At 37.5% G+C, this 21,645-nt stretch overlaps 2 protein-coding genes across 6 annotated transcripts; both read right to left on the bottom strand.

Annotated features, from left to right (window-relative positions):
• Positions 1-5,145: 5,145 nt before the first annotated feature.
• LOC135611020 (NADPH-dependent aldo-keto reductase, chloroplastic-like) lies at positions 5,146-8,583 on the bottom strand. 2 transcript variants are annotated; one of them, XM_065106256.1, is made up of 4 exons: positions 8,126-8,583; positions 7,250-7,881; positions 6,061-6,327; positions 5,146-5,572 (listed from the first exon to the last, which is right to left on the bottom strand). In XM_065106256.1, exons 2-4 carry the CDS (start codon positions 7,817-7,819, stop codon positions 5,324-5,326), a joined length of 1,086 nt encoding a protein of 361 aa, XP_064962328.1. In that variant the 5' UTR covers positions 7,820-7,881; positions 8,126-8,583; the 3' UTR covers positions 5,146-5,323. The 2 variants fall into 2 exon arrangements, with proteins under 2 accessions (XP_064962328.1, XP_064962329.1); XM_065106257.1 differs by lacking the exon at positions 8,126-8,583 and adding an exon at positions 7,969-8,119.
• A 534-nt stretch (positions 8,584-9,117) lies between these two features.
• LOC103983436 (uncharacterized) lies at positions 9,118-19,412 on the bottom strand. Of its 4 annotated transcripts, XM_065106253.1 has the most exons (13): positions 19,261-19,349; positions 18,866-18,906; positions 17,765-18,328; positions 16,475-17,683; positions 15,898-16,225; positions 15,212-15,467; positions 14,926-15,139; positions 13,891-14,021; positions 12,830-12,970; positions 12,272-12,349; positions 12,117-12,185; positions 11,474-11,537; positions 9,118-10,060 (listed from the first exon to the last, which is right to left on the bottom strand). In XM_065106253.1, exons 3-13 carry the CDS (start codon positions 18,320-18,322, stop codon positions 10,010-10,012), a joined length of 3,099 nt encoding a protein of 1,032 aa, XP_064962325.1. In that variant the 5' UTR covers positions 18,323-18,328; positions 18,866-18,906; positions 19,261-19,349; the 3' UTR covers positions 9,118-10,009. The 4 variants fall into 4 exon arrangements, with proteins under 4 accessions (XP_064962325.1, XP_064962324.1, XP_009398925.3 ...); XM_065106252.1 differs by lacking the exon at positions 18,866-18,906 and having other exon boundaries at positions 9,119-10,060; positions 19,261-19,412; XM_009400650.3 differs by lacking the exons at positions 9,118-10,060; positions 18,866-18,906 and adding an exon at positions 10,503-10,825 and having other exon boundaries at positions 19,261-19,412.
• Between the last annotated feature and the right edge of the window lie 2,233 nt (positions 19,413-21,645).

The raw sequence follows: 21,645 nt of genomic DNA on the forward strand, positions 1-21,645 counted from the left end.
GTAGTAGTTGTATTCATATTTAATGTATAGATACAACCATCATTAAGCCATTGGTGTCACACTATTGAAATATTAGAACCTCACCACTGACCACATTAGTGTGAGTAGTAGTTGCATTCATATTTAATGATAGATACAATCATCGTTAAGACATTGGTGTCAGACTCTTGAAGCATTAGAACCTCACCATTGACCAAAAGTTGGATCAGTCACTTACATTGTTGGTCTTTTGCTTGTTCCGACTGATTCCACAATCTAACCTATTGCAAGAAATCCAAGAACACAAAAGGAAAACATTTTATGACTTGTGTTTGATTTTTTTTAAATAAATTTTGGACATAAAAAACTTTTTTTCTATTATTAAATCCATCGATGATTGTGAACTTTCTGAATTAACAAATAACTAATTATACTTATTTATCTGAAAGAAAAAAAAATGTGATGATGAGGGAGGCATCTCACATCAAATAAAGCTCTCTAATAATGTTCATCTTCTGCTCAAGCAAACCCCTCATCTCTGATAACTATGGCTATGTGGTAACCGGGGAGTTGGTCTCTAAGTCACTGTTGGTACTGTTGGTCTCTAACTATGGCTATGTGATTTATCATCCATTTTTTTTCTAACTCTATTAGTTTTTCTTTTTATCTTTTTCATACTTGAGTTTCGGATGCCAATTAACTTTTGAGAGATATATGAACATGTTTGATGAATTTGGCTTGATTGTATAGTATTATGAGGTTTATGGCGGGTTAAGAGATGATGAAAGGTTGGATTTGGTGACCCCATCATACATTTATTATATCCATTATATGTAATTTATATCTGCCCCTGTGATCCGCAAGGATTGTTTTGTACAGTGACAATATGAATATATAAATACAAGAAAAAGTGTCCGATGATCTTATAATTAATACACTTCTTATACCATTAATTGCATCATTTTAAGAAAATAATTGACTTATTGAAAGATAATCAACAAGAAACATTCACCTTTCTTATGATTACAAATATCAAATTTTTAATGGTATTAGTGAATTCCTTTTGGAAAATCAAAAGAGTCAAACCTTTTATATTCAATACCGATTCTTAAATAACATAATATCAAAGGAAAAACACTAATCAAATAATAAGAATTGAGAAAAAAAAATCAAACATTTTATGAATATATTGCTTTCTCTTTCTCTCTCTAATGTTATATTTGTGGGGTTAATTACATATTATCTACCCTTAGTATTTCAATCCTTATATTTTCAAAAATTACATTCGGATATTTATATTTATGAAAGTAAAACATTTAATTATGTTTCTCCTTACGCTGTCGAATTTGTTGACAAAAATATCGTATAATTTACCATTGAGCATACACTGACTTTGCTTCACTTTGATTTACCAATGAGTACGTATGATATTTTCGTCAATAGAATCGACAACATGAGAAGAAACGAGATTAAATATTTTACTCTTATAAGTATAAGGATTCTATTTTTTTTTTAAATATAAAAATCAAGATGTTAAAAATAATTAATTATAAAAAAAATTATAATTAATCCTATCTTTGTTTTCAACGAAACTGTTCCCTTATGATAACCATGACAAAGAAGTAGTTGGGCAGTTGGGAACAGAAGTTAATTCACATGAAGTACACAAAGGCTATGTAATAAATGCATTTGGAAGTGCTGACTTCGACCACTAACGAACACAAAACACGCCACCCACGTCTACGTTTATGTCATTACTTTTGTATCTCTCGACAATTCAACCTAATTTCGTGATGTGTTGCGTTCTTTCCTTTTCCACATTAACTTCGTAATTTACTGCTACTACATCTACTCGTGTCAAATAGAAAGAATACAAGATGTTATTCTTCAAGCGTAAAATAAAGACTACATTATTCTTAGCTTCATGTTTCACACCACAAACATATTGGCATTTTTTGGGTGGTGCTTAGAGAATTTAAAGAGGATACATCAAGTTGTTGAGAGTGTGCAACTTAGTAGTGACAAGCACCATTAAGTAAAGGTAGGTACATCCGTATACCACTCACCGAGCCATCCTTCTCTTCATATTTTTCGTGTCACGTCGCAATTAACTCGTTTGGTTGATGTCTATCTCTTTTGAATGATTCAAACAATTCATAACACGATCGATAGTGGACTTAGTTTGATGCTAATTTTTATAGGTCATGAGCCAAGGTTGAAAGTCCACAACTTACGAGCTCGCTCGATCGATCACATGCATTATTTTGGATCTTATCATAGAGTTATTTTTGCAAGGACTGGTCCATGTAGCTAAACCTAATTGTCGTCGCGATCATCGTCGACTTAGTTGTAGTAGTTAGAACTGAAGCTCCATCCGAATAAATATGACATGATTAGGCTAAAACGAATGTGCATGCAAGAACACGCAGCCATACAATTAGCCACGATTTGCATTGACCAACATAAATGATCAACTACATTTAGGTTGCAATTATTCGTCTCCATCATTACTAATTGCTCTTTTATAATTGCATTCATGAAATATAACTAACATATTAGTTAGATTATCATTCATGAAATGTGCACGGATAGTTGTATCGTGGTGACGACTAAGTATTTATTGATGTGCTCTTCGTTGACGGTCCCAAAAGTGTTTTAGTTGGGGCACCGTAGGATATGCAAATCTTTGGACCCAAATAAATGTGGTTGCTTGATGAATCTATCTATGTACGATATAACCTACATGGGCCAAAGAGAGAGTTTTTATTGTGGTGGAGAACCAAAAATCATTGATAGTTGACATTTTAGATCGAATGGATTTTCTAAGTGTAAATATATGCAATGATTAAACTTATTTATAGGACAGCAACGGGTCGAGTTCGACGATCCGAACCAATCGTGGACTAATTTTGACGATCGAGTCAATCCAAAGTGGATCTAATAGGGATCAATTCGAGCTCGATAAGCGACTACTTGAGCCCAACAAAACCTTATATTTAGGATTAATTTTTATACTTCAACCTTTTTAAATGCCCTTTAACTGAGTATAATTTGTGTAATCCCATCCAACTTAACCCATATATAACCTAATTGCGCTAACCTAAAGACTAGCACCACTTGGGTCGTGGTCGGGTTACAGTTGGAAATATATATATATATATATATATATATATATACAAAAAATAAAATGTATGAATTTTTATAATGTTAAAAATAATTATATTTTGAGCTTTAATGAAGTTGGCTAAATATTTAGCTATCATGTTTCATTTTCTAAAGACATAAGTTCCTCGCAAGATTTGATATCTTGGAGAGTATCACTGATTGCCATGAAGATGTTTGATCTCTTAGTTGCTGCTGAACATTTAGATTGTGTACTTCAATATGGAGTCGATTTTGGAAGATTACACACACTACAGATATGTAATAGCTTGCAGGTTGGCCAACCTCAAGTCAGCTCAGCATAGTGGCCGAGCACTTCTTTGTTGCACTCGTCAGAGTTAATTGGCGTCCACTTACCACAATTCCTCCCTCTCTAAATGAATACTTGAATATGATCAAATCAAAATAAGCGGTAATCAGAAGAACATAATGTTGTTATTCTCTTTTTCGATTCAATGTTTGGTGCATATTATAAGCTGAATCAATTATCATGCAAAATGAGGCTGAGACTAATAACAAAAAGAATCATTATTCTCCAGCCAGGCCCAAAGACTTCAAGGTGAGATGTGTGGGAAGCACTTCTCTTCTAAGTTTCCTTGCGATCTCTCTCGGATTGATGCCCTCAATGAGATCACAGGGGCTTGATATTAGAAGAGCAGTAGAAGTAGATAGATGACAAGCATTCCTATGGTTCCCATGGATATAAGCTTAATCGAACACAGCTTCAGACTACAAGATTGCATTCCCTTCTAAAAGAATGTCCAGAGTTGAACGCAGGAAGAGGCCGTCCCTGTCTTGCCTCCCTTGCTTTCAAGGCTCTCCGGTGTCGGAGCAGTCCGATGTCCCGAAGCAGCAGTCCCTGTGTGCCTGCTCCGGACACAAGCTCGCTCCATGGCTCTCCTGGTCACAACCTCAAAAGAAGAGGGCGAGAAAGAAGACGAGTCTAGCCGTCGATGTTCCGGCCGCCGCCGCTGATCGAGACAGTCTCTTCTCTAAGTCTTGTGCCAAGGTTTGCCATGTAACTCATGTTTGCTTCGTTTTCCTTCGTTTCTGTAGTAGTATCACTCTCGATTGCACCGAGTGGAGGCTCTTTCCGTGGTTCTTTTGGTCACAACCTCACAAGAAGACGACGATTTCAACCTTGGTGCTCCGGTCGCGGCCGCTAAGGCCGGGGTCGGAGCTTGCCGCAGGTGATGGAAGAGGAGACCGCAGCGCATGTACGTGGGCTGCGGGAATCTTAAAGCATAGCCCTTCGATGGCCACCATCCGAGCCCATCTGATGATGACTCGGATCATGATCCGTAACTCTTCGAAGATCCGATCCAGTCATAAGCTTGGAAAGGGCTTAATCACCCAAGTCTATGAATATATCATGTATTGGATCCACATTAGGATTCAAACTAAAGATAGAATTCCAGATGATCACCAACCGTTCATTTCATGTTTATTACAGCGACGCAGCCGCGAATCCAAGCATCCAAATCTTCACACGAGCAACAAACCGGCCCAATTACGTCGGAAGCCTCAAGACCGGTCCAGGCTTATGGCAAGTAAATCCGGTGACCCGGACCGAGCCGCTGTGGTTGGGCCGTGTGTCGGCTTATGGGTCATGGCACTGACGTTGGCCGTAATGCTTCTTTCCGGCCCTGTAACCGCTGCGATTTGCCTCTTCTCCTGCTCGTATCTGCCGCCCCTTCCGAGGACGATGACGGCCGTGGTTGACGACCCTGCAATTTCTCAGGCGGAAGCCAATGGCGCCTCGATGGAGCACAAGAAGAGGGTGATATTACAAGGGTTGCTGCAGAGGAATGGCCCGCGAACTATTACCGTTTGCTACTGAAGTGTATTATTATATTATGCTTTTTTTTATGATGTATATATATATATATATATATATATATATATATATGTGTGTGTGTGTGTGTGTGTGTGTGTGTGTGTGTGTGTATGTTTGTTGGGGTCCACCTGTTACATTAAATAGTGAAATTGAGATCCACAACAATATGATGTAATTTCCTTAATTTACGCTAACAACAAACAAAGTTACAAAATGATATTTGTCTGTTGAACGGATTGATTCATGGACAGACATAACATGTGTGCAGAAAGCTGTGCCAAATTCGCTGCCTTCTCAAATAAGAGATTACAGTATCTGAGACTGGATGAATAGAAGCCTTTAGAATTACTCAGTGTCATCTTCAATCTCATGCACGGCCTGAAGAGGACCAGTTGCTGGAACAAAGCCAGTTTCGGATGTGTTCACAGGGCCGTTTCCGAAAAGACATAACTGTGGTTCAATCCCGTTCATCCTATTCCATTCCTCATCTGTCAGTGACCAATTGAAGATGTCTATGTTTTCCCTGATCCTGTCAGAATTTATGCTGCATGGCAGGACACTGGTTCCTCGCTGTAGTCCCCACCTCAGAATGACCTATTAGGAAGTTGAGAAGAAAATCCATCAAGAAGATGCACAAACCGGAAGACAAAGGTGAAATAGATGCAGAATGATGCCACAGCATCAAACATGATCCCGATTTGATGGATGATACCTATGCTGCAGATATATTTTACCTCACACTTGATCATGTCCGAGATGACAAGAAATCCTTACACTAAGCCTATTAAATATACACGTGAAGTTAAAGGAAGTGGACTTGCAATAATACTCAAAAGTAATCTTCCTGACGGAGCTAAGTGGAGAAGCTAATGGTTAAATTACCTTATTGTCTGAATTGCAAGTTAACTTAGTACCAAGAATTTTTGTTCATTCCTCTTTTACACATTGATCAAATCATCCATCAAGTATCGCTGAGTTATATAAGACACTAAGTTATTTGGAAATTAACAGCTGTAAATAGGACCCAAATGATTAAATACTAAAGCCCAAAATCGAAATTAAGTACTTTTTTTCAAACTTGCCTGCTCTGGCGTCTTGTTATGTTGTTCTGCAATATCTGCAACAACAGAAAGTTGCATCATTGGTCCATGCACTGATCTTGACCTTCGGAATGTTATTCTAGGAGTTCCAGATTCATCCTCTGATCCACTGTCAGAAAGACCGGGACTGGTCATTGGAACCACTCGAGAGGTGGGTACTCCGAGTGGAGTATGAGCAGATACATGGATGCATTTCTCTCGACAGAATTTCACTAGTTCATCCTGCCTCCAGAATGGATGCAACTCCACCTACAATTTATTGTACAATCAGATATAAATACAAAACTTGCAAAGAATAGGGAAAGCTCTTTAGTAGCTCATGCAAATAGGCAGTTGTTCACATCCACCTTTAAATTGAAAAAAGAAAAAAGTTGTATCATCCAAGTGAATTGGGATGAGCTCTAGCAGTCCGCTTCATTATTGCTCATCGTTAACCATTGCATCCAATTTTTAATGATCATCTTAGATCATCAACTATCCCCAACACACAGATCCTGGAGACACATTTAGTCCCTCAAATCATCAGTTTCCATCCAATTTTCATTGTAAACTCAACTGTATTCCTATCAGTCCTACTCTACCAATGACATTCTGTAACGACTTGATATAATCTTGGCAATCGGACTATACTTACATAATTGAATCATGAGATCTTGGATCAAAATTCATGCAGATAGCTATAAGATACTATGCCTCACCCTCAGTATTCAATTTACATGGTTAACATCACAAAAAATTTGAGAGACAGCTTATTTAAATGATAGACACAGATTCAGGAAAAAAAAAAAAGCTCAAGAAAAGCATAGAACAACAGTGACCTCAGTGCACCTACTAACGTAAAATTCTTGAGTATCAACTAAGAATATAGGTTAGATGACTCATCTCCTCTAGTAATCATGAAGAAAGAAAAAAAAAAGATAGAGTATAACATGGTCAATCCATCCTTTGATTAGGAGTCAAAGGGAAGTATACCCAAAATAACACTACTCGTTAAAACCCATTTCACATCATCCAAAATCTAAACATGAAAGGCTCCAGTTAGTAAAGTGCAGATCAATTAATATAGTTACATATAAAGAGACTTCTGATGATTTATCTTCGGAAGGACTATATTCTTTTTTGACAGACATAAAATAAACATTAAATATAATTAAAGAATCATCAACCAAACCTGATTGACTGCTGGAACAATTTTTGCAAATTGGAGCAATTCTCTGATCTGGTGAATGTCAAAATTGCTAACACCAATGGCACGAACAAGCCCGGTCCGCACAAGACCTTCCATGGCCTCCCATGTCGGCTTTAACCGTTGTGAGAACTGACGATACTCACTTGCCGATTTCCATGAAGGATCAGTGGCATCCCCGAAAGCCGAACACTCAGGCCAATGCACAAGATACAGATCCAAGTAGGAGACCCCCAGGCTCTTCAACGAAACTCTCACAGAATTCTCGACCCTCTTATGCGAATTAGTCGCACAATACAGTTTTGAGGTCAAGAACAAATCGTCCCTCTTGATTCCACCCTTGAAAGCCACGGCCAGCGCCTTCCCCACCTCGACCTCGTTCCCATAGAGATGGGCGCAGTCGATGTGGCGGTACCCGACCGTCAACGCAGTCGCCACAGCTTCCACACAGAGGTCGCCTCCGTATTGCCATGTTCCGATCCCGATGGCAGGAATCTTATCTCCGGTGTTCAGCACAAAGTAGTTCTTAGCAACAGCAGTTCCTTTCCCTGCCATTCCTCCAACCTATTCAAAAAGAATCTCTCACCTTTCGAGCAATCCTCAGTTGCTTGAAGAACCTATGAACAAACAATTAATACATATAGCAAATCCCACAGAAATAAACCAAAAATTATTGCACAAGTGCAGCAAGATCAGATTTTTACAGAAGATGAGCGCAGAACTAGCACAAAAACATCCGACGATCATGATCATGGTGTTGAAACATACGAATCCAGAGTAGTCAACGGTCCAATTCATAAAGAACTCGTAGGACGCATCTACCAAAGAAAAAGAGAAAAAGAAGGGAGAAGGGATACAAACCAGATGAAGAATTTGCTTCATATGCAAGGAAGCAGCCCCACCAATCCACAAGCCCAAACGCTCAGAAACGGATTAAGGGGGGGGCGAGGGTGTTCGGCGCCGACAGTGGAAAAAGGGGAAAAATGTAAGCAGGCCCAAACCCCACAAAATTTGGAACATCGCAATCCAAAGCCACGTGTTCGTCCATATCACGATCAATACAAGAAGATAGAGAGAAGATAGATTTTTTAAAGATATTTTGAGATCTTTGACGAGCGCTGTTCACCGAAGCGAGGTGCGGAGGAAAATGCGACGGCCCACACCCACCAACCTCCACCTACCGCGTGTCGACGATATGGAAACAGTATCCAAGACTTCCCCACTCCTCTCCTCTCTTTGCTTACTCTTCAGCGGTCTGTGTAGGGGATGATTCCGAGGGACAAGAGAAGAGGAGCGGCCAAACTCGGAGGAAGGATCGAGGCCGGCATCTCCGACGAGTCAGGCTGCGGTAACCGCTTCGTAGCACTTCCAAAGAAGATTAATTTACCCAATTGCCCCCAAACTCGTAGGTCTGCTTCCGGCCAACACCCACCACCTTGCGACACCCCAAAGTTCACCATCCGATGTGTCGATGGGGTCCCACATATGGCCAGGCGTTAAGTCAATTAATTAGTCAAAATAATTTGCAATTCAAATATGAATAGTATACATATATGCCATTGTAAAGTTTGCATATGATCATGTGTTCCATCTTGTTAAACTCAACCTATGCCAATTCAACCATATTAAGGGAAAAAAACTCGAATATTATTGATTTAGTTCGTAACTTCACATTTGTCAATATGAGTTGAAAATATAATTAGCATTTTAATTTTAAATTATGAACAAACATGGTTTTAATTTGATATTAATTATAACCTGACCTGATTTGTAAATTTGAAATAAATCTTAAGCATACATTTTATTAATATAAATGAATAATATATGTGATCAAATGTAGAGTTAACTGAACACCATAATATATTTACATGTCAACGGCCCATTTAAAGCCGTAATCCGTTGAGCCCACAGCATATGAGAAGACTTTCCGCCATTGCTAGCATCAGATCAGATCGAGCCCGTACTCCGTCGTCAACTGAAGCAGGCGTTTCCCATGGATGCGGGCGCCGGCAGCGGCGGCAGCGGAGGAAGAGGGCCGGACGACCGAGCTGCAGGAGAACGACCCCAGCGGAGCCGGTACACGACGAGGGTCTTCGTCGTGCTGCTCTTCGCTTCCTTCTACCTCCTCACGAGGCGGTGGCGGGGCAAGGAGCGCGCCTCTGCCGCGGATGCCGCCGTTACCCCCTCCGAGATCGCCGGCTTCGTTTCCTTCGTTGCCTCCCTCCTCTACCTCCTCCCCATTCTCAGAGACCTCTGAGGTCGACGGCGGCGTCCTCGGATCCGAGCTGCTCCTTGTTTTGATTTCTAGGTTTTGTACAAGTCGGGGATTGGAGGGTTTGTGCAAAAATTGTATCTTTTTGTTGCCAAAAACTGAGAATTGAGTAAAGATGAGATTTTTCTGGGTTAAATAATTGTTTCTAGTTTTTGAAGCATTTGCTGAATGTTGTGACTTCATTTCCAATCTTCTACTCTTGGATTTCATCCGAGTCATATTGATGCCAGCCTATGGGAAAAGAAAAAGGGGTTACAGAACAAAAGTTTGATCCAGATGATGATCCAGGTGGAGTTTACTGGAATCCATTTCTGCCATCAGCAGGGATACTATCTCATCTTGTTTTGCATCGTTACACAGAAACTTCATCCAAAAGACAAGCCATTGGTCAAACGAAGGTGTATTCAATTGGCTTATGATGATCTTATTCAGCCAGCTGTGGTGGGGCATTTCCATTCATGGAACTTTCAGCTTCATTTGTCTTCCGAGCAATAAACTTCTTTGGCAGACATTCTCCTGCAATTCTGCAACAGAGTCATCCAGAAGAATTTAGCTGTCCTGCTTGATGTTGCATGACATGTTTCATCATATTTTGAAGGATGTTTATCTGTCATCAGTCTAGGATGCAGTAATCCACTTGAATTGTTCCTCCACAAACAGTGCAGCAAATGTTGGTTTCCAGTTATAGTTCAGACATCAGAAAAGCTTATTTTTCTCCAGGGAAAAAAGAACAAATGCATTTGGATTGTGGTACTATGACTGTCTCAGTCACAGCTTAAGGGTAGAAAAAGGCTGTAACTTAATCTGGAGAAAATCCTTTGTGGTAAACAGTGGATCTGCAGCAATCTGCTTGACTGAGTAATGGTGCAAAATATGATTTACTGAGGGAAACCAATCACGGTAAATGAAAAGTCAAACTGTTCTTCCCAGAAAGATCACCTTTCAGTAAATATTTGACACTGGACAAAAAGTCAACTGTTCTTTCCAGGAAGATCATCATTCAATAAATATTTGCCGCTACATACGATACGATCATAGGATGATTAAGACCAAAGTACTAAATTTAGAAAGAGACACACCACCGTAAATATTTAATAACAAAATAATAATTATGTTTTAGTGGAGGAGAACACAGTAAGATGAGAAGATCGTCTCCTTGAAAGAGTCAAAATAGAGGTATAGCCACAAAATAGTGGTGTCCCTGGTAGTCCACCAGCAAAGCCAAAATACTGATCAAGTTGACCCATCCATTCGGGCCAATAACATCATACTAATCTACCTGCATCTTACTGCCATAATGAAGTAAAACATATAATTGTTAGTCTTCAACAGCTGATAACAAATCAAAAAAGTGCAACCAAACAGCACAAGTTGATAAAATTCACGACAAGATTTAAAATTTTAACTTCAATATGATCATAGTTTTATTCAACTGGAGAACATCCTAGCAGTATACATTAAGTTTTTATCTATCTACTTGCACTAGTCAAGAAATTACTAGTTCATATTAGCATATTAGAGTAGCTTAATACTATCATAATCTTAATTTTTATTCTGTGAAGCTACTTGAGTCACTTTCTATAGCATCATTACAAACAACATTGGTATAATTCAGCTTCTAGGCATATAAATTTGACTCATTGTTTGATTAAAAAAGATCATTTATTATGTCTATTGCAATGAGCTGCAACATTAGTATGACCGACACACTGAAATACATACTGCTGCCTACGATCATCAAAAAAATTATAACATGAATGCCCATGAAAAACAATTTTATTTGATGTACAATAGCTAAGGAACCACAAGATTATGTTGGCATTATAGACAAATTTAGTTAAACATGACAACATATGAAGTTAAGAAACCAAATGCAGAAGAAAATGTTTATTTGAAACAAAACGATGTGTCAACATAATCATATTAAACATGCTAACCTTATGACCAAGTAGACCAGCAACAATTTTGATCAGCTTACAGATCGTTGGCGTATCCAAGTCCCTGGAACAAGAAAGTTACACTTAAGAAAAAAGTTTTACATTTATAAGCGATCAGAAAGGAATAGAGAAATGAAACAGAATGGGAAAAAAGAAATTCTGTGGTAAATTTAAAAGTATGATAAACAGCATTAGAACAACAGTGAAGGAGTTTTTCATACAAAGAAGTATATAAGTATGGTGTAGTGTTGCTGTCCAAGTAGTATTAATCAGACACAGTATTATTATGATTACATAAAAAATGTTCAGAAAAACATGTTCAAACAAAAACAAAAATACTATCTACAAATATGACAGCATATTTCTGTTCATTCATCATGACAGCAAAAAAAAGAAGAAGTTAATCAAACAGAATGCTAAATGTCTAAAACCCTGTTTCTGAAACTGAAGTAACAATTTTCTGATACTGACCAAGTGCTTCATGCATGGATCGGAAGAAAAAGAAAGAGCAAAATAACAAATTCAACTGAGATTAAGGTAGTAGAACACGGTCAAGCAAAAGCTTTAAAATGGTAATTTAGCATATACATTTAAAGTCAGGCTTTTGTAAAGTCATTTAAAGAAAACATTTTAAGTATCTAACCCAATTTCTGAAACTGGAGTATCAAACGTCTGACGTTGACCAAGTTCTTCATCACTAGATTCACTAGATCTGTATTGAACAAAAGTCACAGTAAAAGAGTTAGCAATCAAAATTAACATAAAAAGTAATTTAATGTTAGAAGTATAAGAACTCACATGTACTCCAAACCACAAGTATCCTTTTCTAGCAGATCAACTTCAGAAGCTTTGTGGATTTCTGAATCTTCAAATTTACTGTATCATGAGAGAATGACTCAGGACAGATTTGGATGAGAACTGCTAGATTAATATTGAAAACAAAAAAAGGAACAAGTATTATGAACCAAAGAACTCTAGTTTTCATCTCTGCATCGTGTACTGGAATGTAGCAATTGAATTAGACACATAAATTTAGCTAGTTGCTATACATTTGAAGAGTCTGAAACACTATCGTTATGATGATTGGGATGCACCAAATTGCAAGAGAAAACCCTTTTATCTTTGTATGCCATTATATAAGAAGTAGCTGAGCCTTGTGTTTGTTCACGAGTCTTTGGAGCCTCATATTATACATTGCCAATACATGAACTAAATGCACAATAAAATACAATATATTATATGTAAAATGAGAAATATAGCATCGATAACTTGTACAACAACATGCAAGATCAAAATTTTAAAGCATTATAAAAACTATTAAATGAAAAAACCCAAGTATTTAGGATGGATCCTCACGTCGTCATTAAACCTGCAATATTCACATTCCTTCCAAGATTAACTGAACCTAAAGAGTTCTCTCCAGGTAAATTTCTACCAGAACTAACAGGCCTATACACGACCTTCGAACATTCATTATTCCTCTGAGGTTCCTGCTTTCTGCAATTTCACACAAAAATGAAGTAAGATTATCACATTATTATTGTTTCATGACATAGAACAAATGAAGATAATAAATGTTAGTTGAAAATGTAAAAACACTAATTTGGGGTTCAAAAACTGCTTAATAGTCCTTGCTAACATGCACACATATATCAATTTAGGTAAACTTCTGCAAGAACAGAAAATTCAATAATAGTACCATACCAGAGATAAAATATATACAAAATTACCAAATTAATATGTCAAACTTATTCTTTACTTAGTTAACATCATATCGTGACTCCAGCTGAATTTTATGCATAAATTCAGCCACAGCAAGAAAATTGGTTTATTCTTCAGTCAGTTAAAATAATATCTCCAAGTTATTACCCGAAACGTACTCCAGCTAAAAACAATATGAAAAGTTCAACCAACAAAATTTCCGGATAGTGAATCACTTACTCTCTACTTTATGATCTATCTACTCAAACCTATATGTGGACATTAGGAGGGGATATATATTGAGCTCTCAGATGTGGCATTCCATGCAATGCTACACAGTCATAAAAAATATTAAGGAATATCTCTTCAATATTTTTCATTCCCTGCTTCTGATTTAATGCAATGGTTCAGGTCTGAATTGAACATCACAAAAACCTCAATCTTTTTTCACACATTTCTCAACTATCATAGCAGAAGGCAATCGGAATTTTTGTTTACCAATTTAAATGTTAATTTATATAAATTAATAATACTTGCAATCACTACTCAAAGATGCAATGTGCAACAACAATGTGTAAACGAAGTATGGCAATTCACAATATACTGGTCAAAGAAGCACTACGGTTAATATGTAACAGAAACGAAGGGAATGCTCTAGTGGAGCCGGAAAGTGTGACAACTTATAAGATGAGAGATGACACCTGATGAAAACAAACCTTAAATAAGCCACAGAATCATCATTGTGTTTGACTGAATTATGTGAAGTTGCCAACCCCTTCCCTTTGGAGACCTGAGGTTTACTTGATGATGCTGGAAGAGAGTTTGAAGTTCCTGTAACTTTGTCATTCTTGAAGAATGCAGAAGCAAATACATGGCCATCAGTAAAATATTGTATGATGAAAAATTGAACAATGAATCATTTACATGTCTGGAACACTAGATAGCTAAATCAGAACCTAATGCAAAAGTATCAATGCATCCTCAGGATTATGATCATCTAAAAACATGGGCATCAGTACATTTATGAAGTGATTGAACTGATGATATTTCCATGTTCTCAATAAGCTAGAAGCATAGGCACTCGATTTAAGGAGCTGTGACTAAACTATCCGCGAGACCTGATAGCAGCAGTACATTCATAAATTATTAAAAACACAGTAATAGTTTCCCTGATCACTGTTCATCCATTGATGTTGATCATCAAATACAAGGTTCCAAAGATCATGAAACCAAGACACTGTTGGGGCAAATCTATATGAAGCTTCATCTGTTTGTGCAACAATGGGAACAATTTTCTTTGGAACAAGATGAAATGATTTGCGCATGAACTTGACATGTAATCAGGATATGGCAGACATGTTAAGAAAAAACCATCTGTGAGTGAACCATTTTCTTTGGAATAAGATGAAATGATTTGCACATGAACTTTTCATGAAATCAGGATATGACAGATATGCTAAGAAAAAAAAATCTGAGTTTCTCAGTTCTAAGGGTTGTCTGAAGGTACTGAGTTTCACAGGTAGCTAATTTGAACAACATCTAGCAAACAGACAATTAGAAAACCAATTTTTTAACATTTTTAACCTGGAAAACATTGGAAAATGATGTACTCTGATTAATTCAGTATGATACTAACTATGGGATAAGAAAATTGAATTTCTGCTGAAGTTTCAACTACAGAAGATCTAGATTCCATTTTAGTAACTCTCTGAAGCTCTTGATTTTAATAATATTTGCAGTAAGGATAACACCTTTTTAGATTTTCTGCTAATGTATAAGCCATCCATGTTAAGAGAATCAATGCTCCTTGGATCAGAGTCTGATCTAAAGATTGCAGAAGCAATATCTTCATCCTCCATTGCGTTAAAAAAGCATTGGCGAGACTTTGCATCAAACACTAATTTTGCCCAAATTGATCCACTGCTAATTAAGGTTGGTCCATTGCCCACAACCCAAAGGCAATGTCTGCATGTCAAAACAATCCAGAACTCAAAAGGGAAACAAACAATTAACACCACTGAAACAGCATTGAGGTACCTTGCTCGAGTCAAAGCAACATTGGCACGATTAAGATTGGAAAGGAATCCAACAGAACCATCAGCATTGGACCTCACAGTGCAAAGTATAATAACATCCTCCTCGCTGCCTTGAAAACCATCAACAGAATTAACTTTAACCGACATGAGTGAATTCGACTGATACGTTTTCCCTAGCTTTCCTCGAATTGCAAGAACTTGAGCAGTGTATGGACATATAATGCCAACACTAAGCTCTTTTTGTGTTCTGGAACTTGCTGCAGGTAGAAGTAGTAATCACCATTAGAAATATGAAAATAATTAAAAAACACTAGTTACTGTGGATCAAGAAATTCAAAAAATTAGAGATCATTCTATTTTAGCAACCATAATTTCTTGGAACAGAGAAATAGCTTGAGAAAAAGACAGGAAAGGAGGACTGTCATAGTCTCAAAGGCTTGACTTTCTGGAGCTTTCATACATTATGTATAAAATTTACTATTATGTGTCATGAAAAACATAGTAAATGAAGCTGGAGATCAACTAAAAACATTAGCACAAGATCAGCCACCAATGACAGAAGCAAGAGTAAATTGGTGGAAACTAGAAATATTTCAACAAGTTTATGGGCCAGAACTTTTTAATAAAAAATTCGAAGAAAAAAAAACTCATAAGTGAAGATGAACTTATGAATGCTACAATAGTCACCTTTATGAAGATTTCTCAATATTTGCAAGATAACAACTATTTCAACCTCATTTTTTCTGCTTCGTCCAAGACTATCAAAGCTCTCCATTCCGTGGTCGATGTTTATAAATGAATAAGGACCATACATAGGGCCTGGAAGATATTTTCGTTCATGATTCTTTCCAATGACATTTGGTGCATCCATAATTTTTTTGTCATAGAAATTGGTATTTGGAAACAAACTTATCTGAGGGTGCATCCTGTACTGCATGTTTAGCAGGTGTTTCTTATGCCCTAATGAACTCAGCCTTTCAAATAGACTCCTTCCAAACAGTGAATTTTCAGCAGCCTGAGAAAAGAAACAAAAACAAAGAAACATTTAAAAATTTTGCTTTGCAAGGAAACATGATAGTTAATAGGCAGTGTAGTAAAAGTAAATCCTTTTGGATAGACTGGTTTTATGTAGAACTAAATACTTGCAGCCAAATTATTTAGAGTGAAACTGGTTTTATGTGGAATTGCAGAAACAGGAGCTCCAATATTGTCACAGATTGAAACATGTAAATAACAACAATGATAAGATCATAAGAACTTGGACCTTGCTTCGAACCATAGCAGGCAACTGGCACTCATCACCAATAAGAACTGCATGGTTTAACCATAATATTTGCAAAGGTATTAATGATTCACATTCCTTCAACTGTGCAGCTTCATCAATGACTACCATCTCAAATGGTTTCTTGGTCTCTAATTTGTTTAATCCGGCTGAAGTCGATGCAGTACACAAAATGATGTTAGCATTTTGCAAACAAAAATTCTTGATGGCACCTTTGCTGGAGATTGGAGGAAGTTGTTTCAGTGACTTCTCAAGAGCTCTTAAGATTTTGCAACAAGAGGCTCTAGTTCTACGAATCATGAATGATGTGGCTCCTCCGAAATTTACCATTTCTTCCACCTTTTCTTCACGGGATTGAAATATTTCCTTCAGTTTACTGCCGGCATCTACCTTGCAGAGAAGGTTCTCAAATTCCTTAAGTAAATCAAAAAGAATTAAAATGTCTTTGCAGTTACTTTCTGACAATGCTTCTCTAGGTATATGCAGATACAACATCTTGAAACAACTACAGATTTGCTTTGAACGGACCCCGAAATTTCTCCTAGCAAATGATAGAAAAGCCTCTTCGTCATCGCCCAATTCATCATCTGAAAACATTTTATCCTCATAACCATCCTGTTTTTCTTTTGAAATGTCTTTGTTACACTCACTGACTTTTCTGTCATGTAAAAACTTTTGGTGTAGAGAAACACCATCTTCAAAAAACTCAAGCATTGAACTCAAGCAATGCTTCCATCCAGTTTTCAGTGCAAAAGATTCTCGGATACTTTTTATCCGGAAATCCAGAAACACATCCCGCAGGTCATCACTGATTCTCATCCTTTCTTCATTGCCAAACAATACCACATCTCCCAAGCGACAACGTCTGTTGCCAGAAAATTGCTTCACCAATTTCAACAACCGTAAAGCAACTTCTTTGACTGCAGTATTTGTAGGTGCACATATTAACGTCCTGCATCTCAGTAGATCCAGAAGCCAAACCAAGCCACTGATTGTTTTCGTCTTTCCAGTACCAGGGGGTCCCCAAATAAGGTTTATTGATTTCTTGTTGCGGTGTCGTGCAGATATGCAACTCAATATTGCATCAGTCTGAGACTCGTTAAGATTTAAATTGGATAAACAACAGCCCAAGTCAATGCCTTGGATTCTTCGAACAACATTGAACAGTGAGTAACTACAATCTTCTGCATCCTGTCACAAATAAATAAAAACAGATACCAAATGGACTCAATAGTAACCAAAATTGAACATGTATTTGCAGTATCAGCATACCTTTGGATCAACTTGCAACACCTTAAGAACGAGACTTAAATTTCCCTTAGCAGCCAGCCCAACGTCGATTGCCCTCCAAATTCGATTGTATGTTATTGCGTTTACCAGGTAAAATGCAAACAGGTTACTTCTCTGTTTGTTGTTGTCGCTGCTGTTATACTTCGCTTCATCAATTTCCTCTGAAGCTCTGATTACATAAGTATTGGGTGGTAAATCATCAAATTCATCCTTAAAAACCGAAACAAGGCGATAAGATTGCCCACTCTTTGTCAGATCAGAAACATCTGAAGGTTTAAATTCTGACAGAACAAGAATGTCTCCTTTGTGGGGACTATAAATAGCATTGCTTCCAGCTGATGCAGTGTGAAATGGTGGTGCAATTAAAATGGAATAGATGTGCTCCTTCCGCTTTGTGCACCGGAGGTGTTCTATTTTGACGAAATGTGCTTGAGATATAGATTCCAAGCTGGAGCACACTTCAGCGCGCACTTCTTCCATCAATGGATAAGTAAATGAACTGAAGTAACTTTCGGTGGTATCAAAAGTCTTTGGTATCATCTCCACCTGAAGATGTATACAATATAAATACTAGGCAAGTGATTTATAACAAATTTGAGTTCTTTGTCAGGCTCATTCAAGAGTATTCATTAAAGGTAAAGCCACATTCACTGACTATGGTACATAACTTTGCATAAACCATTATACAACCGTTGCATTATACTATACGACATGCTGATGAAGCAAATGGTATAGTTTGATGAATCACAAAAGCAAAAAGATTGCTTTTCTTTCTCTTTCCCTTCTGTTTCTATAAGTGTTAATTGTATATGGTGCATATAGCACAATCGACAGAGCAAAAAAGAACAATCAGCAACCAACAGAGCTCAAACAGAGAGCGACCAAGAACATCTTATGAGATCTTCTTTTTACATCTTCTGAGATCTTAACCTGATACATTACATAATATTAGCAGTTACAAACTCTTTTACTTTCATATTCCCAATAAAATGTCATATTTATACCTATACCATACATTTAATGGATCGTAAGCAAGTAATCTTACAATGGAGGTATTGCATTTTTTGAAGATATTGTTGATACCTTTGATCATCACAACTTTGCTCATTACAACGCTTTTTTGCCTGCGAATTACACTTTAATGTTGATACCTTCAAACAAAAAATCTTTCTGTAGAGAAAGAACTTTGAACTGAGCGTTCGAACATGAAACACAACAAACAAAAACCATTTCAGCCATCTCAATCCCATGGTGTGAAGCCAATCAGCGACAGGGGAAAGATGAAAGAAACAGAGGGAAGTCAAGATGAATATAACGAGCATGTGATAGGACTAAGTAACGCAACAAAGAAGCCCGGAAGTGGTCTTTCGACTGCAGTAATCTAAAAGTCGATCATGAGAGATAATAATGAAGCAAGAGAACACATCAAATCCAGCAGCAGCAGCAGCAGATTACAAGGAGAGAGCATGACGTAGAACCTTATTCTTGAAGAGATCGTTGTTGAGGACATCAGCAATAGACCATGAGAAGATAAGCTGATCCATATTCCAAACACTGAGTTATCTTTCTTCCCCGTTCCTTCGCTCTTCGCCATTGCCGCTCTTCACCAACTTAAAACAGCTTTGCGTTCTACCCGTTCGTACGATTTCTTTCCTACTCCTCCACTGAGAGACTGCCAAGTGTTCTCGTCAGTGGAAATTCCCTATTATTTAGTATTGACGATTGACTTGCTTTGCCGACTCGAGGAGTCGATTCGGGATCTGAATTATTGGAGGTGACGACGAAAAGGAGTTCGCTTTAGGCTTTTCGACTACATTAAGCAAAGCATATTCTTGTGGAAAAAGAGCGCGGAACACGCGTTCGTCGTTGCGTGGGATTGGAAGAGGGGTTCAGCTTCTTCTCCTGCACGAAAAGCTTAGATGCTGCCGTAATGACTCCATGCGTGCATGCGGGATGCCAGGAGGAGACGAAACGTCGAGCTCGTCCGACGACGAGGAGGCAGCATGCACAGGAAGTTGTGTGCTTGGAAGTCTCGCCAGATCTCAAATCTGACACAGAAGAATTAGTAACTTTGTCATGCAGACTCGTTGAACTCTACGACTGGTCTTTGTGTTTTTGATCTGTACATCGCTATCTTTGCGATTCACTTCTTTGATGCATGGCTCATGGGATTGTACAACAGTAAGTCCCAGATGATGATGACGACGACGACTGGTTGATTGACTGGTCCCAGATAGATCATATATCATCGGCTGCATGTGCTTTAATAGTGAATATTTGTCCTTCCCTACAAAGAAATGCTGTAAGAAATGCCTCAAAAAATACAAATTAAACGTAAAAGGTGAGTAGCTAATAGTTCATTCGGAGTAAATGCGTGCTTCGATGATCATGGAACATGAGCACAGCAGGAAGTAATTAGCTTGACAAAGCAATTAATTATCAAGTCTCCAAAGTAGTCAACTATCTTACCATACATATTATCAAGATTTGAGCCACATATATTATATTTTCTTGTACATTGTTGACATTTGCACACTTTGGATTGATTGATCGTCCATAAAGTCATGTTTCACTGTTCATCATTGACACCACACTCTATTTTTCTTGGGGATTTTTTTTACATATCTATCCTCGTTAAAATCTCAAAATAATATATTTGGACACAATTCATCGTGTCTATATCAATAGAGAATGAGCACAGAATCCATGCGAAGAAACACTATGACGTGAAGTGGACTAAGAGAAAGATGCGCAAACAACTCTGTTGGTAAATCCAACCATGGTGAAAGCTCATGTAGAGAGGAAACAGTGGCTCGTTGAGAACCATCACAGCAGATGAGCCAGAATGATGCAACCCAGGGAGCAGAAGGCCCACACCTCGGTGGCCAGGCCAACTTCACCTCCAACGTGCAGTAGATGTTTTAAGCAAGAAGCTGCAATGCGAACTTTCTGAAGTGATTAGGTAGGAGACGATGACAACATGTTCCAACAGCTCAAGAGAGTTTGTACAAGGTATGGTGTGAGAAGGTAGAAGATGACCAGAGAATATATATTATAGTCACATAGGAACTTTGCTTGTCGGCATAGTAGATTATTGAGGATAAATTATCACTTAATTTATAACTCCATGTCAAGAGAATGTATTTAGGATACTTCAATCGAAGTACAGAAGAAAGAGTGTTCCTCCCTTTCTGCCGAAGCCTCCTTAGCATCTTGAAGTTTCGTATCTTATAGAACTCCTAATCAACAGACTAGCGAGGTGACTACAAATGTGAAGGCTGTGACGATCACCATTTTATTAGGCCCAACCCACTTGAGAACATATCATGCATTATTTGAATGATCTTTTTTTTTTTTCATTATACCTTGAAAAAAACAATTATCTTACATTATTCAATCATAGAATATATATATATATATATATCTTATAATTTATTCTACAATCATATAATATATATTAATGGGTTAAGGCATATTTTAGCTTATGATCTCTTGGGCTCTGATGGCTTACTCGTGTTGAAAATAATCTTTACATTTTTTAAAATATAACATATAAGTCTATTTGATCAAGTTTGAGTTAACAGACATTAGAGTATGCTTACATGATATGTAGACTCATAATAAACTATTAATATAATGACACGTATAATTTATAATTAATGTCCACTTTGACTCATATGGTTTTGGTCATGGACCTCTTAAGTCCCTATGGTTTACTCATGTCTAAAATGAACCATATATTTTTAAAAATATAACATATAAGCTCCTCATGTCAAGTTTAAGTTAATAGATGTTAGAGTCTGCTTACATGACATATTGACTCATAAGAAACTATTAATATAATAATATGTGTGATTTAAATC

The sequence above is a fragment of the Musa acuminata genome, chromosome BXJ2-4 (genome assembly GCF_036884655.1).
Source record: "Musa acuminata AAA Group cultivar baxijiao chromosome BXJ2-4, Cavendish_Baxijiao_AAA, whole genome shotgun sequence".
Lineage (NCBI taxonomy): Eukaryota > Viridiplantae > Streptophyta > Magnoliopsida > Zingiberales > Musaceae > Musa > Musa acuminata.

What these genes read in the sequence shown, in the direction of transcription:
- LOC135611020 (XM_065106256.1), bottom strand. Translation starts at nt 7,819, where the DNA reads ATGGCAGGGAAAGGAACTGCTGTTGCTAAGAACTACTTTGTGCTGAAC. An exon ending in TTGTTCCAGCAGTCAATCAG is followed by an intron (nt 6,328 to 7,249) that starts GTTTGGTTGATG and finishes AATAAATTGTAG; the next exon opens with GTGGAGTTGCATCCATTCTG. An exon ending in ATAACAAGACGCCAGAGCAG is followed by an intron (nt 5,573 to 6,060) that starts GCAAGTTTGAAA and finishes ACTTCCTAATAG; the next exon opens with GTCATTCTGAGGTGGGGACT.
- LOC103983436 (XM_065106252.1), bottom strand. Translation starts at nt 19,326, where the DNA reads ATGGATCAGCTTATCTTCTCATGGTCTATTGCTGATGTCCTCAACAAC. An exon ending in TTAGCAGAAAATCTAAAAAG is followed by an intron (nt 14,022 to 14,925) that starts GTGTTATCCTTA and finishes GCATTCTTCAAG; the next exon opens with AATGACAAAGTTACAGGAAC. An exon ending in ATTGCAGGTTTAATGACGAC is followed by an intron (nt 12,350 to 12,829) that starts GTGAGGATCCAT and finishes CTCATGATACAG; the next exon opens with TAAATTTGAAGATTCAGAAA.